This window comes from Oryctolagus cuniculus, chromosome 20 (genome assembly GCF_964237555.1).
Source record: "Oryctolagus cuniculus chromosome 20, mOryCun1.1, whole genome shotgun sequence".
NCBI lineage: Eukaryota > Metazoa > Chordata > Mammalia > Lagomorpha > Leporidae > Oryctolagus > Oryctolagus cuniculus.
The window spans coordinates 22,679,873-22,701,134 of record NC_091451.1 but is presented as its reverse complement, the minus strand read 5'-3'; the positions used below and the strand labels follow the sequence as shown (position 1 = coordinate 22,701,134).

The following is a 21,262-nucleotide window of genomic DNA, read 5'->3' as shown; positions in this document are numbered from 1 at the left end:
TCTGCTCGAGCCGAGGGACTCTCTGCTCCCTTGAGGCTTTGTGTCACCTCCCGTCTACACACACAGCCCCAGCCCCACCTCCTTTGGCTAGGGACAATTCCTTGGCCCAGGGACAATCACTAAAGGTGCTGCCATTTTCCCCCTCTCTTCTAACGATGCTGCACTATACAAGGTCCCCAGACATCTCTGTAGGAGAGAGCTGCTCTGAGACGGGAGAGAGGATCTGCACACGGCTGACTCGTGGCAGGCGCCGTCCATTGTTCCCCACAGTGCCTAGACCCAGCCGCGGGCGGGGGCGGGGAGTCCACTTCTCTCCATTGCCTGCAGTCGTATTCACTGACTTTGCACACTGGCAGCCTTGGCAGACAAGGGTGATCTTCCTGGTTTATGTCACATTTCTGTCATTCCTAAAGAGGTTGGGCATGCGGCTTTTTTCTCCTGTTGTCCATATGGCTTACCATTGCTCTATTGGTGGGGTATGTAGTATTGTTTTATTGATCTATAGCATCTTTTATCAATGTTCTGAACACTAATGTTTAAAAACCAATTATTCATTTGTTTTATTTGAAAGAGAGAGAGGCGGGGAGAGAGAGAGAGAGAGAGAGACCCAAGTACCTGAGCCATCATATTCTGCTTCCCAGGAAGTACATTAGCAGGAAGTTGCAAGAGGAAATGGAGCCCAGAACGCCAATATTGGATGTGGGCATCCCAAGTAGCATCTTAACTGTGCACCATATACCTGCCCCCACAAATGCATTTTAAATGAAGCAGACACCCAGGTGCAGGAAGTTACACTTTGCAATAATCCCATAGGCTAAGGAGGATGGCCCGAGGTATGGCAGGCTTAAAACACAACAGCCGTAATTCGTGTATTTGACAACAATACACATGACACATGGATATAATAAGAGAAGCCTGGACATCCTAAAAGCACAAGCAGCAGACAGGGAGTAGATATTTACAGCATTTGATTAATATAAAAAATTAGGAGTGGACGCTTGGCCCTACCCATGTGTGAGACCCAGATGGAGTTCTGGGCTCCTGGCTTTGGCCTGGCCCAGCCCTGGCTGTTGTGGGCAGTGAACCAGCAGATGGAAGATCTTTCTGTCTGTCTGCCTTTCCAATAAAAATTAATTAATTAATTAATAAAGTGTATTTTGGGCCTGGTTTACATCTCTGCTCTAATAAAGACATTCATTACTCGCAATAACGATAATGCCAAAAGAAACAGCCCTGCGAGTGGCGCTCCCACCCACCTTCCCGCTGGCTGGCCCCTCCCTGCCTGGGGACCTACCTAGCATCTGTCCCAGCTGCTCCCCTCCCTGGTCAGAGAATTGGTTGTGGCTGAGATTCAGCTTCTTGATTTGGTAATTGGACTAGAGAAACAAACAGTGGAAAGAGAGGTTATTTTAGCTTCTGACCGCAGACACGGTGTTCATCTCAGAGCAGTATTTTGGAGGGATGCCACGGACTCACAGCTAGGTGGGCCAGGGTTCTTAGATGGAAGACGAGTGCTGATTCATTCTCTGTGTAACTGGTGATGGGGGATGTAGCGCCATGCTAACAGCCCTGTGGCCTGCTGCAGCTTTTGGCCAGGGGCTTGGTGGAGCCTGAACACTCGCCTGCTCCCTGCACTACTCCAGGGGCCTCACAGCAGCCCCCTGGGCCACCCAGGTACTGCTGTCCCTCATGGCTAGCCCACACCCCTCGCTTCTTACCGACATGGCTTGGCTCAGCAGTGCCGCGGACTCCTCTTTGAAGTTATTTCCTGGAGGGAGGATGGTGAGTTAGCAGGTGCACCCCACATCACCGTTCCCCTCGCCCACCCTGAGTCCTAGCCCTGCCAGTCCTCCTCGCTTTGGGACACTCAGACACAGGAAAGGCGGCGAGAACTTTGTGCGTATTACATGAGCATGAGAAAACAGGAGACAAGGCTCATCTTCACCACTTCCTTTAACGCTCCCTTCCCTCTCTGCCATGACTGTCTGAGAAGTTTCAGCACTCAGAACACCACCCCCTGGGTCTCCATTGGCAGCATCAGCCCCTGGCCTCGTGCTCCAAGTCGGTAACATTATAAGAAATGCTAAGGCAGGGGTAAGCTTTGGGTGCAGCAGTGAAGTTGCCATATTGGAGTGCCTGGCTGTGAGTCGTGGTTCCACTTCCCATCCCAGCTTCCTGCAAATGCAGACCCTAGAGGCAGCAGGTAATGGCTCAAGTACTTGGACCCATGCCATCCAAATGGGAGACTTGGATGTGGTTGGGCTCCTGGCTTTGGCTTGGCCCAGCCCTGGCTGTTGCAGGCATTTGGGGAGTGACCCAATGGGATGGAAGATGTTTGTCTGTCTCTCTGCCTTTCAAATAAGATGAAAATAAATACAATTTAAAAATGCTAATTGAAGTTCAAGGAGCAGGGTTGGGACTACAGGGAGGCAAGTGAGGCACTTGCCATGGGTGCAAAATTTAAGGAATGCCAAAAACTCAGTAAGAATAGTACCTAACTATTTTAAAAAAATGCAAAAACATCTATGTTGAATGGAGTTTAAAATTTTTAAATAGAAAAGGGATCTAACCCTCCACTTGCATGGCTAGGCCTTAGTCACTGCACCTATTCGACCCCTGTTGGATACTGCTTTTATTGAAAGTTTCATAGTTTGTCTATCATGGATGTTTCTGCACTAATTCTGACTTTGAAACTACTGAGTCAGATGCTGTTTCCTTGATTACTGAGCTTTTGAGGCACCCTTGTGTTTTGCAACCAAGACAAGCACCTCGTTCACCTTGCCCTGGTTCCAGGCCCGGCCTGCAGGTTAAAGCGTCGTGACTTCCTGGGAACGTACACTACGGGCCAGTGCTGTGGTGCACCAGGGTAAGCCATGACCTGCAACGTTGGTGTCCCATATTGGAGAACCGGTTTGAGTCCTGGCTGCTCCATTTCCAGCTCCTCTAATGCACCTGGGAAAGCAGCAGAAGATGGCTCAATTGCTTGGTCTCCTGCCACTCATATGGGAGACCTGGAAGAAGAGCCTGGCTTCTGGCTTCACCTGGCCCAGCCCTGGTCATTGCAGCCATTTGGGGAGTGAACCAGTGGTTGGAAGACCTCTTTCTCTTTCTGTCTTTCCCTCTCTCCTTGTCCCTCTGTCTTGCAAGTAAAATAAAATGTAAATCTTAAAAAAATACATGATACAGAGCTTTATTCTCAAATTTCTTCTTTGAATCTTTTTAAAAATTTTATACTTTATTATTTTATTAAGATAACATGTATTTAATTTATATTATAGTCAAAGGTTTAATGGCTCTACTAAAGGAAAGTTCAACAAATAAAAAATAAAAGGATCGCAGCGCAGCAGGAAAACCGTCAAGGTGCATAAACAATCATCAAATGAAGAGATGCTCAACTTTATTCATGCAAATTTTAAAACAACCACAAAATCATTCAATTGCTATATAATTCCTATCAATTTGTTGGACCTCCTTTGAATCCTTAATCTTTGTGTCTCCAGCACCTAACTCATGCTTGGCTATTATCAGGTGCTTAATAAATGCTTTCTGAATTAATGAATGAATTCCCTGAAACACAAAGATTTGTTCATCTGTGTCTGCTCCCTTCCCTCATCTGCAATGAGATAAAAAGCTAGTCAATACATAAAATTAGGTGGTTAGCTATTAAAGTTATTGTGTTAATTACATCCTTGGTTATAAATAGTGCACAGCTGGTTGTAAGAAATTTGTATTTTACAAAGCGTTTTCTGCATTACTTTAATATGCTATGGATTTCAACCAACTCAGCCAGGAAAACCAGTAGGAGTTACACATACTGGAAAAAAAGAGGTGAAACTCTCAGTATTGGCAGATATAATCCCCTTTTTAAATAAAATCCAAGAAAATTAACAAAACATCGGAACTAACAAAATAATTCAATAAAGTGACTGGATACAGCATGAATGTGCAAATTCAATAGCTTTCGGACATACCAATAATAACCAATTAGGAAAAAGCATTCTGGAGACTGATGCTGTGGTGTAGTGGGTAAAGCTGCTGGCTGCAGTGCTGGCATCCCATATGGGTGCCAGTTTGAGTCCCGGCTACTCCACTTCTGATCTAGCTCTCTGCTATGGCCTGGGAAAGCAGTGGAGGATGGTCCAAGTCCTTGGACCCCTGCGTGGAAGACCTGGAAGAAGCTCCTGGCTCCTGGCTTCGAATTGGTGCAGCTCTGGCCATTGCAGCCATTTGGGGAGTGAACCAGCAGATGGAAAACCTCTCTCTCTTCCTCTGCCTCTGCTTTGCCTCTTTGTAACTTTGCCTTTCAAATAAATGAGTAAATCTTTTTTTAAAAAAATTCAATCCATAAAGAAAAAAAAAACCTGATGGTCCTGACAGTAGTAAATATATAAATATATATATTTAAATATATAACTCTTGAATTCACAAACTCCAACCTTACTAAGACAAGGCCATAATCAAAGTGGAAGTTCTCTCCTTCCTTCAGAGAAAGGCAGAGAGACAGACACTCACTCACAGAGATCTTTCATTTAGGTGTGTGTTTTTTTTTTTTTTCCCACAGTGTCTTGGCTTTCCATGCCTGAGAAACTGTCATGGGCTAATTTTTAGCTGGATCCGAATGCCTTAAGGGCTAATTCTGAGGCCAGAGTGCTGTTTAGGACATCTGCCATTCTATGAGTTTGCTGTGTATCCCACTTCCCATGTTGGATAGTTCTCTCCTTTTTAATTCTATCAGTTATTATTAGCAGACACTAGTCTTGTTTATGTGATCCCTTTGACACTTAATCCTATCATTATGATCAATTATGAACTGAAACTGATCACTTGGACTAGTGAGATAGCATTGGTACATGCCACCATGATGGGATTGATTTGGAATCCCCTGGCACATTTCTAGCTCTACCATGAGGGATAAGTCTGAGTGAGCATGTGCCGAACTGTACATCTCCCTCTCTTATTCCCACTCTTAGATTTAACAGGGCTCACTTTTCAATTAAACACCTAAGAATAGTTGTGTGTTAATTAAAGAGTTCAACCAATGGTATTAAGTAGAACCAAAAAAATACTAAAAGGAATAAAATAGTAAGTTGTTCCTCGACAGTCAGGACAAGGGCTGATCAAGTCACTGTTTCTCATAGTATCTGTTTCACTTCAACAGGTTTCCTTTTAGGTGCTCAGTTAGTTGTCACAGATCAGGGAGAACATATGATATTTGTCCCTTTGGGATTGGCTTATTTCACTCAGCATGATGTTTTCCAGATTCCTCCATTTTGTTGCAAATGACCGGATTTTTTTATTTTTACTGCTGTAGAGTACTCTATAGCATACACATCCCATAATTTCTTTATCCAGTCTACTGTTGATGGGCATTTGGGTTGATTCCATGTCTTCGCTATTGTGAATTGAGCTGCAATAAACATTAAGGTGCAGACAGCTCTTTTATTTGCCAATTTAATTTCTTTTGGATAAATTCCAAGGAGTGGGATGGCTGGGTTGTATGGTAGGGCTATATTCAGGTTTCTGAGCAATCTCCAAACTGACTTCCAAAGTGGCTTTACCAGTTTGCATTCCCACCAACAGTGGATTAGCGTCCCTTTTCCCCCACATCCTCACCAGCATCTGTTGTTAGTTGATTACTGGATGTTAGCCATTCTAACCGGGGTGAGGTGAAACCTAATTGTGGTTTTGATTTACATTTCCCTGATGGCTAGTGATCCTGAACATTTTTTCATGTGTCTGTTGGCTGTTTGGATTTCCTCTTTTGAAAAATGTCTGTTTAGGTCCTTGGCCCATCTGTTAAGCAGGTTGTTCGTTTTGTTGTTGTGGAGTTTCTTGATCTCTTTGTAGATTCTGGTTATTAATCCTTTATCAGTTGCATAATTTGCAAATATTTTTTCCTGTTCTGTCAGTTGCCTCTTCACTTTCCTGTTTCTTTTGCAGTACAGAAACTTCTCAATTTGATGTAATCCCAATTGTTAATTTTGGCTTTGACTGCCTATGCCTTTGGGGTCTTTTCCAAGAAATCTTTGTCTGTGCCTATATCTTACAGGGTTTCTCCGATGTCCTCTAATAATTTGATGGTGTCAGGTCATAGGTTTAGATCTTTAATCCATGTTGAGTGGATTAAAGGTGTAATGTAGGGGTCTTGCTTCATGCTTCTGCACGTGGAAATCCAGTTTTCCTAGCACATTTGTTGAACAGATACTCCTTGCTCCAGGAATTGGTTTTAGATCCTTGATCAAATATAAGTTGGCTGTAGATGTTTGGATTGATTTCTGGTGTTTCTATTCTGTTCCACTGGTCTATCCATCTGTTTCTGTACCAGTACCATGCTGTTTTGATTATAACTACCCTGTAGTATGTCCTGAAATCTGGTATTGTGATGCTTCCGGCTTTGTTTTTGTTGTACAAGATTGCTTTAGCTATTCGAGGTCTCCTGTGTCTCCATATGAATTTCAGCATCATTTTTTCCAAATCTGAGAAGAATGTCTTTGGTATTTTGATTGGTTTCACATTGAATCTATAAATTGCTTTTGGGAGAATGGGCATTTTAATGATATTGACTCTTCCAATCCATGAGCATGGAAGATTTTTCCATTTTTTTGGTATCCTCTTCTATTTATTTCTTTAAGGTTTTGTAGTTCTCATCATAGAGATCTTTGACATCCTTGGTTAAGTTTATTCCAAGGTATTTGATTGTTTTTGAAGCTATTGCGAATGGGATTGACTTAGAAGTTCTTTCCCAGCCATGGCATTGTCTGCGTATGCAAAGGCTGTTGATTTTTGTGCATTGATTTTATATCCTGCTACTTTGCCAAACTCTTCTATGAGTTCCAATAGTCTCTTAGTAGAGTTCCTTGAGTCCCTTAAATAAAGAATCATATCATCTGCAAAGAGGGATAATTTGACTTATTCCTTCCCAATTTATATCCTTTTAATTTCTTTTTCTTGCCTAATGGCTCTGGCTAAAACTTCCAGTACTATATTGAATAGCAATGGTGAGAATGGGCATCCCTGTCTGGTACCAGATCTCAGTGGAAATGCTTCCAACTTTGCCCCATTCAATAGGATACTGGCTGTGGGTTTTTCATAAATTGCTTTGATTGTATTGAGGAATGTTCCTTCTATACCCAATTTGCTTAGAGTTTTCATCATGAAAAGGTGTTGTATTTTATCAAATGCCTTCTCTGCATCTATTGAGATAATCATATGGTTTTTCTTCTACAGTTTGCTTATGTGGCGTATCACGTTGATTGATTTGTGAACGTTGAACCATCCCTGCATACCAGGGATAAATCCTACCTGGTCTGGGTGGATGATCTTTCTGATGTGTTGTTGAATTCTATTGGCCAGAATTTTACTGAGGATTTTTGCGTCTATGTTCATCAGCGAAATTGGTCTGTAATTCTCTTTCTCTGCTGCATCTTTTTCAGGTTTAGGAATTAAGGTGAGGATGGTTTCATAGAAAGAATTTGGGAGGATTCCCTCTCTTTCAATAGTTTCGAATAGTTTGAGAAGAATTGGAGTTAGTTCTTCTTTAAATGTCTGGTAGAATTCAGCAGTGAATCCCTGGGCTTTTCTTTGTTGGGGGGGGGGGCTTTATTACTGATTCAATTTCTGACTCAGTTATGGGTCTGTTTAGATTTTCTATGTCTTCGTGGTTCAATTTAGGTAAGTTGTATGTGTTCAAGAATCTCTCCATTTCTGATAGATTTCCCTGTTTGCTGGCAAACAACTCTTTGTAGTTGTAGTTGTAGTAATTTCTGATGACTCTTTATTTCTGTGGTGTCTGTTGTTACATTCCCTTTTTCATCTCTGATTTTATTGATTTGGGTCTTCTCTCTCCTTTTTTTAGTTAGTTGGGCCAATGGTATGTCAATTTTATTTTTTCAAAAAACCAGCTCTTTGTTTTGCTGATCTTTTGTAATATTTTTGATTCAATTTTGTTGATTTCTTCTCTAATTTTAATTATTTCTCTTCTCCTACAAGTTTTGGGTTTGGTTTGCTGCAGTTTTTCTAGATCCTTAAGATGCATTGAAAGCTCATTTATTTGGTAACTTTCCAATTTCTTGATGTAGGCACCTATTGTTATAAACTTTCCTCTTAACACTGCTTTTGCTGTATCCCATAAGTTTTGATGTGTTGTGTTGTTATCTTCATTTGCTTCCAGAAAGTTTTTGATTTCTCTTTTGATTTCTTCTATCACTCACTGTTTATTCAGGAGCATGTTGTTTAGTCTCCATGTGTTTGCATATGCTCTTGGGATTCCTGAGTTGCTAATTTCCAGCTTAATTCCATTGTGGTCTGAGAAGATGCATAGTATGATTTTGATTCTTTTGAATTTGCTGAGACTTGCTTTATGACCTAGTATGTGGTCAATCCTAGAGTAAGTTCCATGTACTGCTGAGAGAATGTGTATTCTTCAAGTGTAGGATGAAAAGTGCTGTAGATATCTGTTAGATCCATTTGGTCTGTAGTATTGATTAAATATGCTGTTTCCTTGTTGATTTTCTGTCTGGTTGATCCATTGCTGAAAGTGGAGTATTGAAGTCCTCCAATACTATTGTGTTGGAGTCTAAGTCTCCCTTAAAGTTCCCTAGCATATCTTTTAAATAACCCGGTGCCCTGTAATTAAGTGCATATACATTTATAATAGTTACATCTTCCTGTTGAATTGATCCCTTAATCATTACATAGTGCCCCTCTTTGTCTCTCTTAACAGTTTTTGTGTTAAAGTTTATTTTGTCTGATATTAAGATATTATTTTGTCTGACATTAAGATATTAATTTCATGACATGGGCGTCCCTGGCAGTGTAGCAGAATGAGGTACATGTGCTTGTCCCAGCACAGAAGGAAACCCAAGACATCTTTAGAGGAACATGAGCAAAGTTGGAGACTAATATCTGACATGTGACAGCATTTATATTAAAAACACACAAATTTTATTGCCCCCCCCCCGATACTTTAAAGATCTTACGAACTTTTTTCAGTGACGTATTCAAGTGTGGGTTTCTTTTCATCTTACTTGGGACTTACTAGAATGTCCGTATCTCAGAATTCGTCAATCTGGGAAAGACGTCCTCTGTTATTTGTCTAAATACCACTGCCCACCCAATCTCTACTCCTTCCGGAAGTCCTATCAGCTATATTGAGTGTACTCATTCTCGTATGTTCTCTTTTATAGTCTCTATTTTTTAAATCTTTCTATGCTGGAAAGATAGAAAAATATGTTTTCTATTAATTCTGTTCACCTATATCAAATGTGCTGTTGGATTTATTCTTTGATTTCAGTGGCTCTATAGTTTTCATTTTTAGAAATTCCTTGGTGAGGAGAGGAATGCTCTTTTATGTTTCCACTCACAGCTATTTTTACATTCTTAACCATGTTAAACATGATTATACTTGGTACATTGCCCCTGGTTTTGGTGGTAAATTGTATGGGGCCCCCTTATAGTTTATATCTGATTATTTATTTCATGTACGATTAAATTTATTTGCATTTTTACTTGAGAGAGAGAATCTTTCATCTGTTGGTTCACTCCCGAAATGCCCACAACAGCCGTGGCTGGACCAGGCTGAAGCCAGGAGTCCAGAACTCAGCCCAGGTCTCCCACCGTGGTAGCAGGGAACCAAGTCCTTGAGCCATCATGCCGCCTCCCGGAGTACACCTTAGCAGGAAGCGGGAAGTGGAAGCAGAAACTTCAAGCCAGGCACTCAGATATGGCCCGAGGGCATCTAAGCAATGTCTTAACTGCTCTGCCAAAAGTCAACCCCTGACACTTCAGTTTCCGGAAGTTCTTGAGAGTCCAATCCTACCACTTGTTGCCTTCGACAACTCCCACGGTCTTGTTGCCATGTGGCCTGTGAGCCCACCTTGAGTGGGGCTTTCTCTGTGGGAATCCCAAGCAGTCTGCAGGAGGTGGTGTTCCTCCCAAGGGGCCTTACTCTTATCAGTATGGGGTCATTCCTTGTGTTTAATTGCTCGGTGTTGGGGTTCTAGGCCACTCTAGACAGCATAAATCCAAGCCACAGACTTCAGTGACGGCAAGTCTGTGGCTTCTCGAATTCCCACATGGCTTTGTTTGTCCCCTGTGGGAGACAGGTAATAAGCTACTTTAAAAATAGCATACGGGGGGCCGGCGCTGTGGCGTGGCGAGTTGGGCTACCACCTGTGATGCCAACATACCATTCGAGCGCCAGTTTGAATACCAGCTGCTCCATTTCCGATCCAGCTCCCTGCTAATGTTCTTGGGAAAGCAACAGAGGAAGGCTTGTACTTGGGCCCTTGCATCCATGTGAGAGACCCATTTGGAGCTCCTGGATGGTGAGTAAAACCAAGCAGGGAATAGAATCATGGAGAAGCAGCGCTGCTGGCTTCGGGGAAACCCTTCGGGGGATGACCCCCGAGCAGAGGTGTGAGCGAAGCTGGAGAGGCCGGCACAGAAGCCACGCGGACGCCGAGGCGGGGACTTGCAAGCTCAGGCGGGAGAGTTGCCAAGCCCACCAGTGGTGACTGCTTTAGGAAGCAGGAAGCCAGCGTGGCCATGGAGCAGGAGAAGGAAGATGTGGAGGGTTTAGCAGGCGAAGCCACAGGCAGGCTGCTGAGAGCAGAGGGTGCTGCCGGGAACAACCAGACCCTACGTCCCAGCCACTCTCTCCCTCTTCCTACCCTTTAAACAATATTTTTATTTTATTTATTTATTTCTGTTTTATGTGCAAGGCAGAGAGCCACAGACAGACAGAGACACACAGAGAGACAGACATTTTTGACTCGCTAGTTCCCTTCCCAAATGTCCACAAAAGCCTGGGCTGTCTCCATCGGCATCCCCCATGTGGGTAGCAGGGGTCCAGCTACGTGGGCCATCATCCTCTGCTACCCTTCCCGGGATGGACATTAGCAGGGAGCTGGACTGGAAGCAGGGCAGCCAGGACTTGAACCTGGCACCGTGCTAGCACCGTGGGCTTCCCAGGGAGGGTCCTGACCGCTGCGCCTGCCCCTCTTATCTTCCCTTTGCTTCCCAGTGTCCCCGCCCGCCCCTCCCAGGGCTCACCTGAGAGCTTCAGTTTCCAGAGCGAGGAGGCGTTTCTCTGGAGGAACTCTGAGATGATCTTGGCCCCCTCCAAACCGAGATCATTGTCGGAAATGTTCTGAAAGGCAAGAGCGCACTGTGTCTCAAAGGCTCCCCCAGGGCCCTTGTTAACAAAAGAGATGGGGGCGATGGGGGTGGATCTCTCTCTCTCTGCCTTTCAAACATACAAATAAAAATCTAAAATAAAATAAACAAAAAAAGATTAGGGCTACACACGGACATCATCCTAGTGGGAGAGGTTTTATATAAAACAGCCATCATTTTCCTTGGCTTTTTTTCCTCCCTTTAAAATATTTTATGTTAGTCAAATACATATGACATAAAATTTAGCATCTCAAACTTTTTTAAAAAAGATTTATTTATTTTATCTGAAAGGCAGAGTTATAGAGAGGCAAGAGGCAGAGAGAGAGAGAGACAGGTCTTCCATCCACTGGTTCACTATCCAGATGGCCACAAAGGCCAGAGCTGCACCAATCTGAAGCCAGGAGCCAGGAGCTTCTTCTGGGTCTCCCACGTGGGTGCAGGAGCCTAAGGGCTTGAGCCATAGCAGGGATCTGGATTGGAAGTGGAGCAGCAGGAATCAAGCAGGAGCCCATATGGGATGCTGGCACCACAGGTGGTGGCTTTACCCGCCATGCCACAGTGCCGGCCCCACTCAACTATTTTTAAGTTTACAGTTCCATAGTATGAAGTATCTTTCTGAGGCTGGCCCTGAGGCATAGTGGGTTAAGTCATGGCCTGCAGTGCCAGCATCCCATATGTGTGCTGGTTCGAGTCCCAGCCGCTCTACTTCTGATCCAGCTCCCTTCTAACATGCCTGGGAAAGCAGCAGAAGGTGGCTCAAGTTCCTGGGCCACTGCACCCACATGGGATACCTGGAAGAAGCTCCTGGCTGCTGGCTTTGGACCGGTGCAGAGCCGGCCATTGCAGCCATTTGGGGAGTGAACCAGCAGATGGAAAACCTCTCTCTCTCTCTCTCTCTCTCTCTCCTTCTCTCGCTCTGTAACTCTCTTTCAAATAAATCGATAAATCTTTTTTGAAAAGTATTTTTCTGTTGCTTGTAACCATCACCACTGTCTACCTCCAGGCACACTGTATTTTATATTAGCTCATGTCTTCATGTTCTTGAAGAAGGTCCCCTCTAAGTCCTCTATGGAGAGGTAAATTTATCCAGGGAGGGCTCCTAGGGCCCAGACAGAAACAGTTTCTGAGGGTTTCCCACAGTCCCCGGGCAGCCTGGGAGGCGTGGCTCTCCTCTGAGAGGTCACACTGAGAGGTCACCATTGCACGCAGCCGGGCCGCTGGTTCGTGCTGACCGGGTGCTGCGGGGGGCGGGGCCGGGCGCAGTACCAGCTCCTGCAGGTAGTAGTTCTCCTGCAACATCTCCACCAGGCTCAGCACGCCCTCCTCCATGATGCAGTTGTCCTCCAGCTCCAGCTTGATGATGGTCGTGTTGGACTTCAGCCACCGCACCGGGAGGGGGAGAGACAGGAGTCAGCGCCTGCCCACCTGCGCCCAGAACGTGTCCACCCTCTTGCACACCCCAGCCAGGTGGGAGGGTGCTGTGGCTTGGGTGTAGTTTGTAAACCACCCTCACCCCCACCCTGCCCCCGCCACGAGTCCGTGTGTTGGCAGCTTGGTTTCCAGGGAGGTTAAGCGGCGGTGGGACTTCTTGGTGGTGGTGGAGGGGGTGGCGAGTGGACGGTCATTCCTGGCCCCGCCCCGTGTCTCTCTGGCTTCCTGGCTCATCTGTGATGGCTCCCTCTCCCATGTGCTCCCGTTACGATGCCCTCCATCAGGAAGTCTTCCTCAGAGCCCAGCTAATGCTGACTGTACACTGCCCAGCCTCAGGGACTTCAGTGTTGTAACAGGAAACGCATGCAGATGCAGGCCGGCCGTTCTGAAGGTGTGGCGACAGTGGCACAGTGGATGAGCTTGTCCCTGAGCCTGGCTCCCACCCTGTGCCTATTCTGGGGGAATTTAGAACAAGGCCGTCAAAACATTGAAAGGTAAGAGGCACAAGGAGGACTCAAGAGACGTAGCCTGGGCCCGCGCTGTGGTACAGTGCGTTAAAGCCACAGCATGTGGTGCCGGCATCCCACATAGGCACTGGTTCAAGTTGTGGCTGCGCCACTTCCTTTTTTTTTTCCTTTTTTTTTTAAAGATGCTATTTATTTATTTGAGAGTTAGAGTTACAGAGAGAGGGAGAGACAGAGAGAAACATCTTCCATTCTCTGATTCACTCCTCAAATGGTTGCACAAGCCAGAGCTGAGCCAATCCGAAGCCAGGAGCCAGGAGCTTTTTCATGGTTCCCCACGTGGGTGAAGGAGTCAAGCACGTAGGCCATCTTCTACTGTTTTCCCAGGGTATAGGGAAGAGCTGGATCAGAAGAGGAGCAGCTGGAACATGAACCAAAGCCCCTACGGGCTGCCAGAGCCACAGGCAGAAGCTTAGCCTACTATATCACAGTGCCGGCCCCTGCTCCACTTTGGATCCAGATCCCTGCTATGGCCTGGGAAAGCATCAGAGGATGGCCCAGTGCTTGGGATCTTATACCCATGTGGGAGATCTGTAAGAAGCTCCTGGCTCCTGGCTTTGGTCTGGCCCAGCTCTGGCCATTGCAGCCATTTGGACAGTAAACCAGGGGATGGAAGACCTCTCTCTCTATCTCACCATCTCTCTGTAACTCTGCTTTTCAAATAAGTAAAATAAATCTTTAAAAACACGAGAGAGATATAGCCTGAGGGGCGAGGATAATTTTGTACTCCAACATTTTTGACAGTGTATGACAAGTCTTTAAAAAGTTTATAGAAAATATGTATTATGAAAAGGTTATCATGGATTTTTAATTTTTTGCACCAAAATAAACTTTTTTTCAATTCAATTTTTCCATAAAATTAAGAGGGATTTATTTTATTTAAAAGGCAAATAGATGGATAGGCAGAGGCATAAGAGATTGATAGACAAAGAAAGAAAGAGAGAGAGAGAGAGAGAGAGACAGAGGGAGATTGATCTTCCATTTGCTGGTTCACTTCCCAAATGCCTACAACAGCCAGCGCTGGGCCAGGCTAAAGCAGGAGCCAGGAAGTCCACTAGGGTCTTCCACTCAGGTGGTAGGAACACAAGCACCTAGGCCATCATCTGCTACCTCCTAGGGCACACATTAGCAGGAAGCTGGAATTGGAAGCAGAGGTGGGACTTGACCCAGGGACTTTGGTACGGATGCAAGATTAGCAACCACCACTGTGCCAAATGCACAGAATCACCGCGAAGGAACCATCTATGTCCCACCCTTCCTGAGCTCCTTGAAAATGCAACTTCCTCTTTACCTCCCTAAGGGGACACACCGGGCTGTGCTGATGAACAGCTGTTGCACGTTCTACTCTGTGACGCGAGTCAGGCTGGTGTGCAATCAGTTACAATACATAAAGCTACGATGAATTCGATGTCACGTCTTTGCTCCATAGTGCTAAGTCAAGGGATAGCATCTCGGCTCTGAAGTGCCCTATTGCGGAAGGCAGGCGCGGAATGGAATGCTTCGGCCATGAATCCGTTTATACCAGGGCACTTCAAAAAGCTCCTGGGAAAATGGACTTAAAAGATGAGCTTATTTTGGTGCAAAAAAATTAAAAACCCTTGCATACAAGGGTCTTCCAAAAATTCATGGAAAATGCATACAAGTAAAAAAAAAAAGCAGGCATGGATTGCCACAGGTTTTGTTCTGATGGAAACACATTCAAGTCTATTTCCAGGAACTGCTGGAAGTCTTCCCCAGTGAAGGTGTGTTCAGGGATGGGGAGAACAGGCTGGCGTTTCATACTGTGCTCTTACATGAACTGGGGCCCAGCCCGAGCCCAGCCCAGCCACATTCCCCAGGCCCCCAGTGCAGGTGCCTTTGCTTCTTAAACAGGAAAGGCGCAGACGTGTAAGGCCCTGGCCTCTAGCCGCTCCTTCCAGGAGCTGAAGCGGAGTCCATGCTTTTGGGGAAATCAATGGGCAGCCGGGCATAGCCCAGATGGCATAAAAGCTGCAGGCGGGCTACCTACCAGGGGCTCCTTGGGTCTAGGGGCTGCCACCCTGTCAACCCTCCACCTCCACCAGCCTCTGTGTGCCCCGTGGGGATGCTCACCACCAGGGCTATGGCAATCGCCTTGGTGCCCTTGGGGCCGAGCCCATGGTGGTTGAGATTCATGTAGGGCTCTTCCATGTTCCGGATGAAGTAGGAGACAGGCACGACACTCAACAGCTTGCAGGCCTCCAGGTACAGCTCCCTTTGTCCAGTGGTGAAAAACTTCTCGTTATCTGCAGAGAAAGATGAGAGGAAGTAGGGTTTTCTTCCACTTTTGCCTGGTCTTCCCTCTAACCCCAGGCAACGCTCGCTCCTCCACTGGGGGAGCCGGCCCTGTGAGTAGTATGGGCTATAGGAGCCTGCTCCGATCCTGAAAGTCAGTTGGGAGCGGAACAGGAGACCCCAGTTCCAGAAAGCCCCCGAGGGACGTCATCCTTTGGGTAAGATGTGGCTCCTGGTTTCGTGCCCCCAGCCTTCCCAGGGTAGAGAAGCAGGTGCCCTTACCCTGCCTTCCCAGGCTGGCTGCAGGTAGTGATGAACCCTAAGGGACAAGTGAAGGCCCAGCCCCCTGGTCCACTTTGGGACACCTCTGCAAGGGCAAAATCATGGTCAATGGTCAATGGCGAATGACAATCTTTTTTTTTTTTTTTTTTAGATAGAGCACTTCCATCCACTATTTCACTCTCTCCAAATGCCCACAATAGCTGGGGATAGGCTGAGGACAAAGCTGCAAGCCAGAATTCAGTGTGAGTCTCTCATTTGGGTGGCGGAGACCCAGGCACTCCAGAGTCTGCATTAGCAGGAAGCTGGAGTCAGGAGTCGGAGTCAAGAACCAACTCCAGGCCCTCTGATGTGGGATGTGAGCACTTTCTTTTTTTAAAGATCCATTCATTTACTATTTGAAAGGCAGAGTTACAGAGAGGCAGACACAGAGAGGTCTTCATCTGCTGGCTCACTCCCCAAATGGCTGCAATGGCCAGAGCTGGGCCAACTTGAAGCCAGAGGCCAGGAGCCTCCTCTGGGTCTTCTACATGGGTGCAGGGGTCCAAGCTCTTGGACCATCCTCCACTGCTTTCCCAGGCCACAGCAAAGAGCTGGATTGGAAGTGGAACAGCCGGGAAGCCAGCACCGCAGGAGGTGGCTTTACCTGCTATACTACAGTGCCGGCCCCATGGGATGTGGGCATCTTAACTGTCTTAACCACTAGGCCAAACGCCTGTCCCTGAAGCTGGTAACTTTGAATGGTTGGGAGTGTCCCCTTCTCAGTTTAGCGTGGCTGCCACGCTAAAGAGAATGCCATGAGCCATGACTAAAGTTTCATCAAAGACTTGGAGAAGTAGCAGCTGAAGAAACAAAGCCCAAGTAGCAGAGTGGGCATCTGGAGATGCAAGTCAGTGCAAGACAGGAAGGCATGCAGGTCGGGTGGGGACTTGTGCCTGAGGCTTTACCGTGACACTTCCACCCTGGAAACACGCACGCAGCTGACAGGTGCTTGAACCAGCTAACAGAAGTGGGGACTCCGCCTTCGCACCCCAGCCCCTTGGGGTCTTTACTCCTTAGGCTTTAGCTCAGCCTGGCCTGTGGTCAATAGGTGTTGGGCCTCCCAGGATCCTGGGTGCCCTGCGGTGGCGTCCTCATTAGGCAAGTCCAGTGGCCGGCAGGGCCTCTTGTGGCCAGCTGGCGTCTGTGTCTGCATCTGTTTTTCTTCAGATCCCGGGGCCTTTGGCCAACCCGCACCCAGCCTGTGCAGACAAGCAGAGCTTTGTTGGTGGCAGCACAGCGGCTTCACGGGGAGGCCGGTCCTGTAAGCACAGCTACAGACCTGCCTTCTCCTGGGATGGTCGTGCAGCGCATTTCTCTACCTCAGCCCTGCTGATGTTTTGAGTTGGATCTCTCTCCGCTGGGAGGGGTTGGCCCTATACGTTGCAGGGTATTTAGTAGGACCCTTGGGCTGTACCCACAGGATGCCAGGAGCAACCCTCTACTCCCTGGTTGGCTAAATGTCCCCTCGGGTGCCAAGTTCTCCAGTGAGCAAATCCTGCTTCCCTCTGTCTGTCTTTGGTCCTGGCTGCCAGTTCGCGGCTCCTGCTGGTCTCGAGTCTCGGGTCTGCCCAGCAAATCCTTCCAGCCCAGTTCCCAGTTTCTCAGCACCAGCTGCAGGGGAGCTGGAAGCCAGAGCAGCTGAGCCCAGGTTTCTGCTTGGGTCAGGGTTGTTGGAGCCAAACTCAGCCTTTGGAGGTTCCTGTTGGCCAAAGCAGGGAAGGTAATCCCTAGTTTTGTCCTTGGAACTAATTCCGCTATGTTTGATGCTGAACCTTTCTACCTGTATTCACTGTGTTTGATTTTTCATTCATTTTTAAACTTAATTGATAAGTGGGGGTGGGGTGGGGGTGGGGGCAGGCAGAGAAAGATTCTATCCAAATGCCCACAGCAGCTGGGGGCTGGGCCTGGCTGAAGCAAGGAGTGTACAACACAATCCAGTTTTCCCACGAGACAGGGACCCCAGCACTTGAGCCATCACTGCTGTCTCCCAGCATGCCCATTGGCAAGAGGCTGGAGTCAGGCGAGGCCAGCACTCAAACTCAGCTACTCCGGTGTGGGACGTGGGCGTCTTGACTGCCGCATCTAATGCCCGCCCTGATTATACTTGACGGGCAGCAGCGGCACCTGTGATCGCTCGCTGCGGGTGGGGAAGAGGGCAGGGGAGACGGAAGCAGAAGCCCTGGGCAAAACCTCCGGGGTTGCGCTTCGCCACCTCCTCCATCCACGGAGTCAGGCACTGAGAGCAGTATTCGTGCCAGCTTTGATGTGGACAAGAGAAAGAGCAACACGGCGAGGCAAGAGGTCAGCGGAGAAGAGGAGGGAAGCTGAGTGTTGGCCGCGGAGAGGGGGTCTGGAGCTGACCCCGTGCAGACACGCTGCACAATTCAGCAGCGCGAGGCTCCGCCTCCGCTCCTGAGCCTCCCTGCCTGCTGCCCGCTACAGGAACATGGGAGAGGAGTGGTGACTGGGCTAGCCTCGGACTGGGAAGCTTGAGGCTGGTCCCATCCAATGCGATGACATCACTCTCCCCTGCTTCACAAATGTTCTTTTCGGTACTTCCTCTCCTTGGGGAAACTGGGAGGAGAGAGAGGGTGGGGGTGGTGTTTGCAGTAACAGAGTCTCTGTGCCAGCTCAACTGGCCCCCGATGCTCAAGCAGGCGTGGATTTACAGAGGAGAGAAGAGCCGTATGGTGATCGTGGGGCCAGCATTGAGGCACAGCCAGGTAAACCGCTGCCCACGTGTGAAGCCAGCATTGTGCATGAGCTCTGGTTTGAATCCTGGCAGCTCTGCTTCTGCTTTTGCTCCTTGCTAATGTTCCTGGGAAGGCAGCAGAAGATGGCCCAGGTGCTTGGGACCCGGCCACCCATGCCAGTAACCTGGACGGAGTTCCAGGCTCCTGGCTCGCGGCCATTTGGGGAGTGAACCAGAAGATGGAAGATCTTTCTCTCTCTGTAACTCTCCTTCTCAAATAAATAAGTCTTTAAAAAAAGGTGACGCTGGGAAAGTCACTGGGATGTGAGATGGGCCAGCCAGACGCGCCTGGGCCCTGGAATGTTGAATGCTCAGATCATCGGCGAGGTCCAGAAAGGCACGGGCCAGCATGGTGGGCTTGGGCAACTCACACTGTCTCTTTAAGCCTCGGTTTTCTCGTCTGGAAAAGGCAGGTGATGGTGACAAGGGTCAGCCCCTGGGCTTGTTGCAAAGATCAGACCAGGCCCCACGGAGGGGAGCACTTAGAAGACAGAAGCCCTCTTGGTGTTTTGGTTCAGGCTCCAGCAAGCTGATGTGGGGGCGGGGAGAGGAGGAGGAGGAAGAGGAGGAGGAGGAAGAGGAAGAGGGGGAAGAGGAAGAGGAGGGGGAGCGGCAGAACGTGGCATCAAACTGAGCCTAGGGCGTGTCTGCCTCAGTCTCTACCAGATGCCAGCGGGCAGAGCTGGATTCGCCCAGCTTCTGAGGACGCTGGGCGTGGGGTGGGGGACCTCCTCCCGGCCCACTCTCACCCTCAGCCTCGAGGTCTGTTTCTGAGTTCTCCCAGGCTGGCTTCTCCTTCATCACAGTCGAGGGCGCTTCGGCCTCACAGTAGAGCGTTTCGTCGCTGCTGTGCGGTGCCAGTGGGCTCTCCGGCTCCTCTGGGGGTGGGACAGGGGGAGGCGGAACACATCTCTGATTGTGGGAATGAATGGGACTGAAACCCGCACGGCCCCCACATCCCAGATTCTAGCTGCAGCCTTTCACCCCTTCCCCAGCCCACCCCATTCCCCCCTTCAGCTGCACGTGGCTCAAGGTGGCCTGCACGGCCAGGGAGGTCTCGTTCTACTACAAGGCACAGTTCCCAGCATGAAGCTGCCTGCCATGGGCTCTTATGTTAAAGACTCGGCTGCGTCCCTTCACACTGGCTGCTGCCACCCTGTTCCCTGTGGGGGGCTGTGGTGGGGGCGTGCTCCTTGCTCACACTTCCCCCTCCTCGTTCACCTGGGTGGGCTTCAGGGTTTGCACCTGCTCTTCCAGGTGAAGGGGCATGCCTGGTGCCTGGGCATGCCCCTTGTCGGGCACAAAAGGTGCTGGGGAGGGGCAGAGTGGGGCAGGTGGTAACTTGGAAATGGACCAGGAGCAGTTCCAGGGAGCTCGAGAGAAGCTGAGTCTAAGAATTCGATCTGGTTTCTCAACAAGAAGCTTCTAACCCAACCAACATGGATCATTTTATGGCCAGGAAGAAGGAGGGGCTTGAAAACCCGCTTGGGTGGAATCCATTGCTCTGAGTAACCACGTGCCTCAGAGTCTGCTGAGCTGCTGTAGACAGGAGCACAGCTGCCCTCACACCAGTGCGCTGCACCTGCTACAGGTGGTTTTCCCACCACTGGCTGCCGGTCTGGGACCAGCCATGGGCTTCTGGAAGCTATACAGAAGGTCCAGAACTCAGTCCTGTGACACCAGCAGGACCCAGTGGCTTAGGGAAGACACTGGGCCTCTGGGCGGCCTGGCAGAATTTAGCCTGCCTGTTCTTGGGGTGTGCTGAGCACCGTGGCTGGGGTCCCAAGTTTTGACCGCTCAGATTCTCAGATGGTGGGTTCCTAGGGAGTCCACACAGGCATGTGTCTTTCTTAGTCCTTGTTCGCAGGCCCGGCATTCATTTCCTAGCTTGTGAGATAAGGTCTGTGTGATATAGGATGCAGGTAGCAGTGGCCTGGAAGTTATGACATGTGGTCATTGAGAGGCCAAACGACTAGTTGGGTGATCAGACAATCTTAGAATTTCATTCAACCAGTAGAATATTGGTAAATAGTTAACAATTGGCTTCCTCGAGAGGGTGGGAGGGACTATACTAGGAACATCCTGATTGATAGCATGAGCCAATTCATGTGGTGTAAATATTCCAACACAGCTGAATTCAGGCTACCAACAGGACATCAAGCAGCTGGCCAGGTAAGAATGAAAGTTGGCCATAGCTGGTGTGACCCAGCTTCAGCACAGCTCTGCATCCAACTCTCACTGTGTGCTGGACCTGGGACCCAAGCCATCTCCCCAATCCTAGAGGGTCCCAGGAAGCAGTGAGGTGGGCTTCCAGGGCGCTGTGATCCCTGGGGACTGCACTGCAGGGCCCGGAAGGGCCTGCATGGCGAGAGGTGGGAGACTTTTCACCTTGTGTCTCGAGCTCAAGAGGTGTGTCACTGTCCATGGTGTCAGGACTCTCCTGAGGGTTGCTGTCAGCTTCTCGCCACCTTTCTGTTGCTTCCCTAGGAAGCATGCTTGCTCGTTCGCCTCTGTCTCAAACTTTGTGTGGGACCCCCCCCCAACCCTGGCCAATCCCAGGGGAGCCTCTAGTTAACCCTCTTTCCCAGTGAGCCCCAGGGAGAGTGGGCTCTGGTGGTCACTGGGCGTGCGTGATCTTGACCCCATTTATGCCTGGGAGAGGCAGCCCCTTCCCCAGATCATCAGGGACAGCGGCACACAGCTCTATTCCCGGCAGCCCCAGCGAAAGGATAACCACCCGCCTGCGACTTTGTGACTGAGGAGCCACATGCATTTCCCCCTCAACATTCCATGACCTCATGCAGTC

General features: G+C 48.4%; 1 protein-coding gene across 1 annotated transcript in view; it reads right to left on the bottom strand.

Moving 5' to 3' along the window:
• The window catches only part of LRRC74A (leucine rich repeat containing 74A), a 32,489-nt gene extending 11,312 nt beyond the window's left edge, over positions 1 to 21,177 (bottom strand). Inside the window, exons 1-7 of the mRNA XM_017349428.3 lie at positions 20,845 to 21,177; positions 19,206 to 19,334; positions 15,222 to 15,394; positions 12,442 to 12,549; positions 11,053 to 11,149; positions 1,719 to 1,768; positions 1,295 to 1,376 (exon numbers count right to left, since the gene is read on the bottom strand). Coding sequence (XP_017204917.3) covers positions 1,295 to 1,376; positions 1,719 to 1,768; positions 11,053 to 11,149; positions 12,442 to 12,549; positions 15,222 to 15,394; positions 19,206 to 19,334; positions 20,845 to 20,950 — 745 coding nt within the window. The 5' untranslated portion in view covers positions 20,951 to 21,177. The remainder of the gene's footprint in view (positions 1 to 1,294; positions 1,377 to 1,718; positions 1,769 to 11,052; positions 11,150 to 12,441; positions 12,550 to 15,221; positions 15,395 to 19,205; positions 19,335 to 20,844) is intronic.
• Between the last annotated feature and the right edge of the window lie 85 nt (positions 21,178 to 21,262).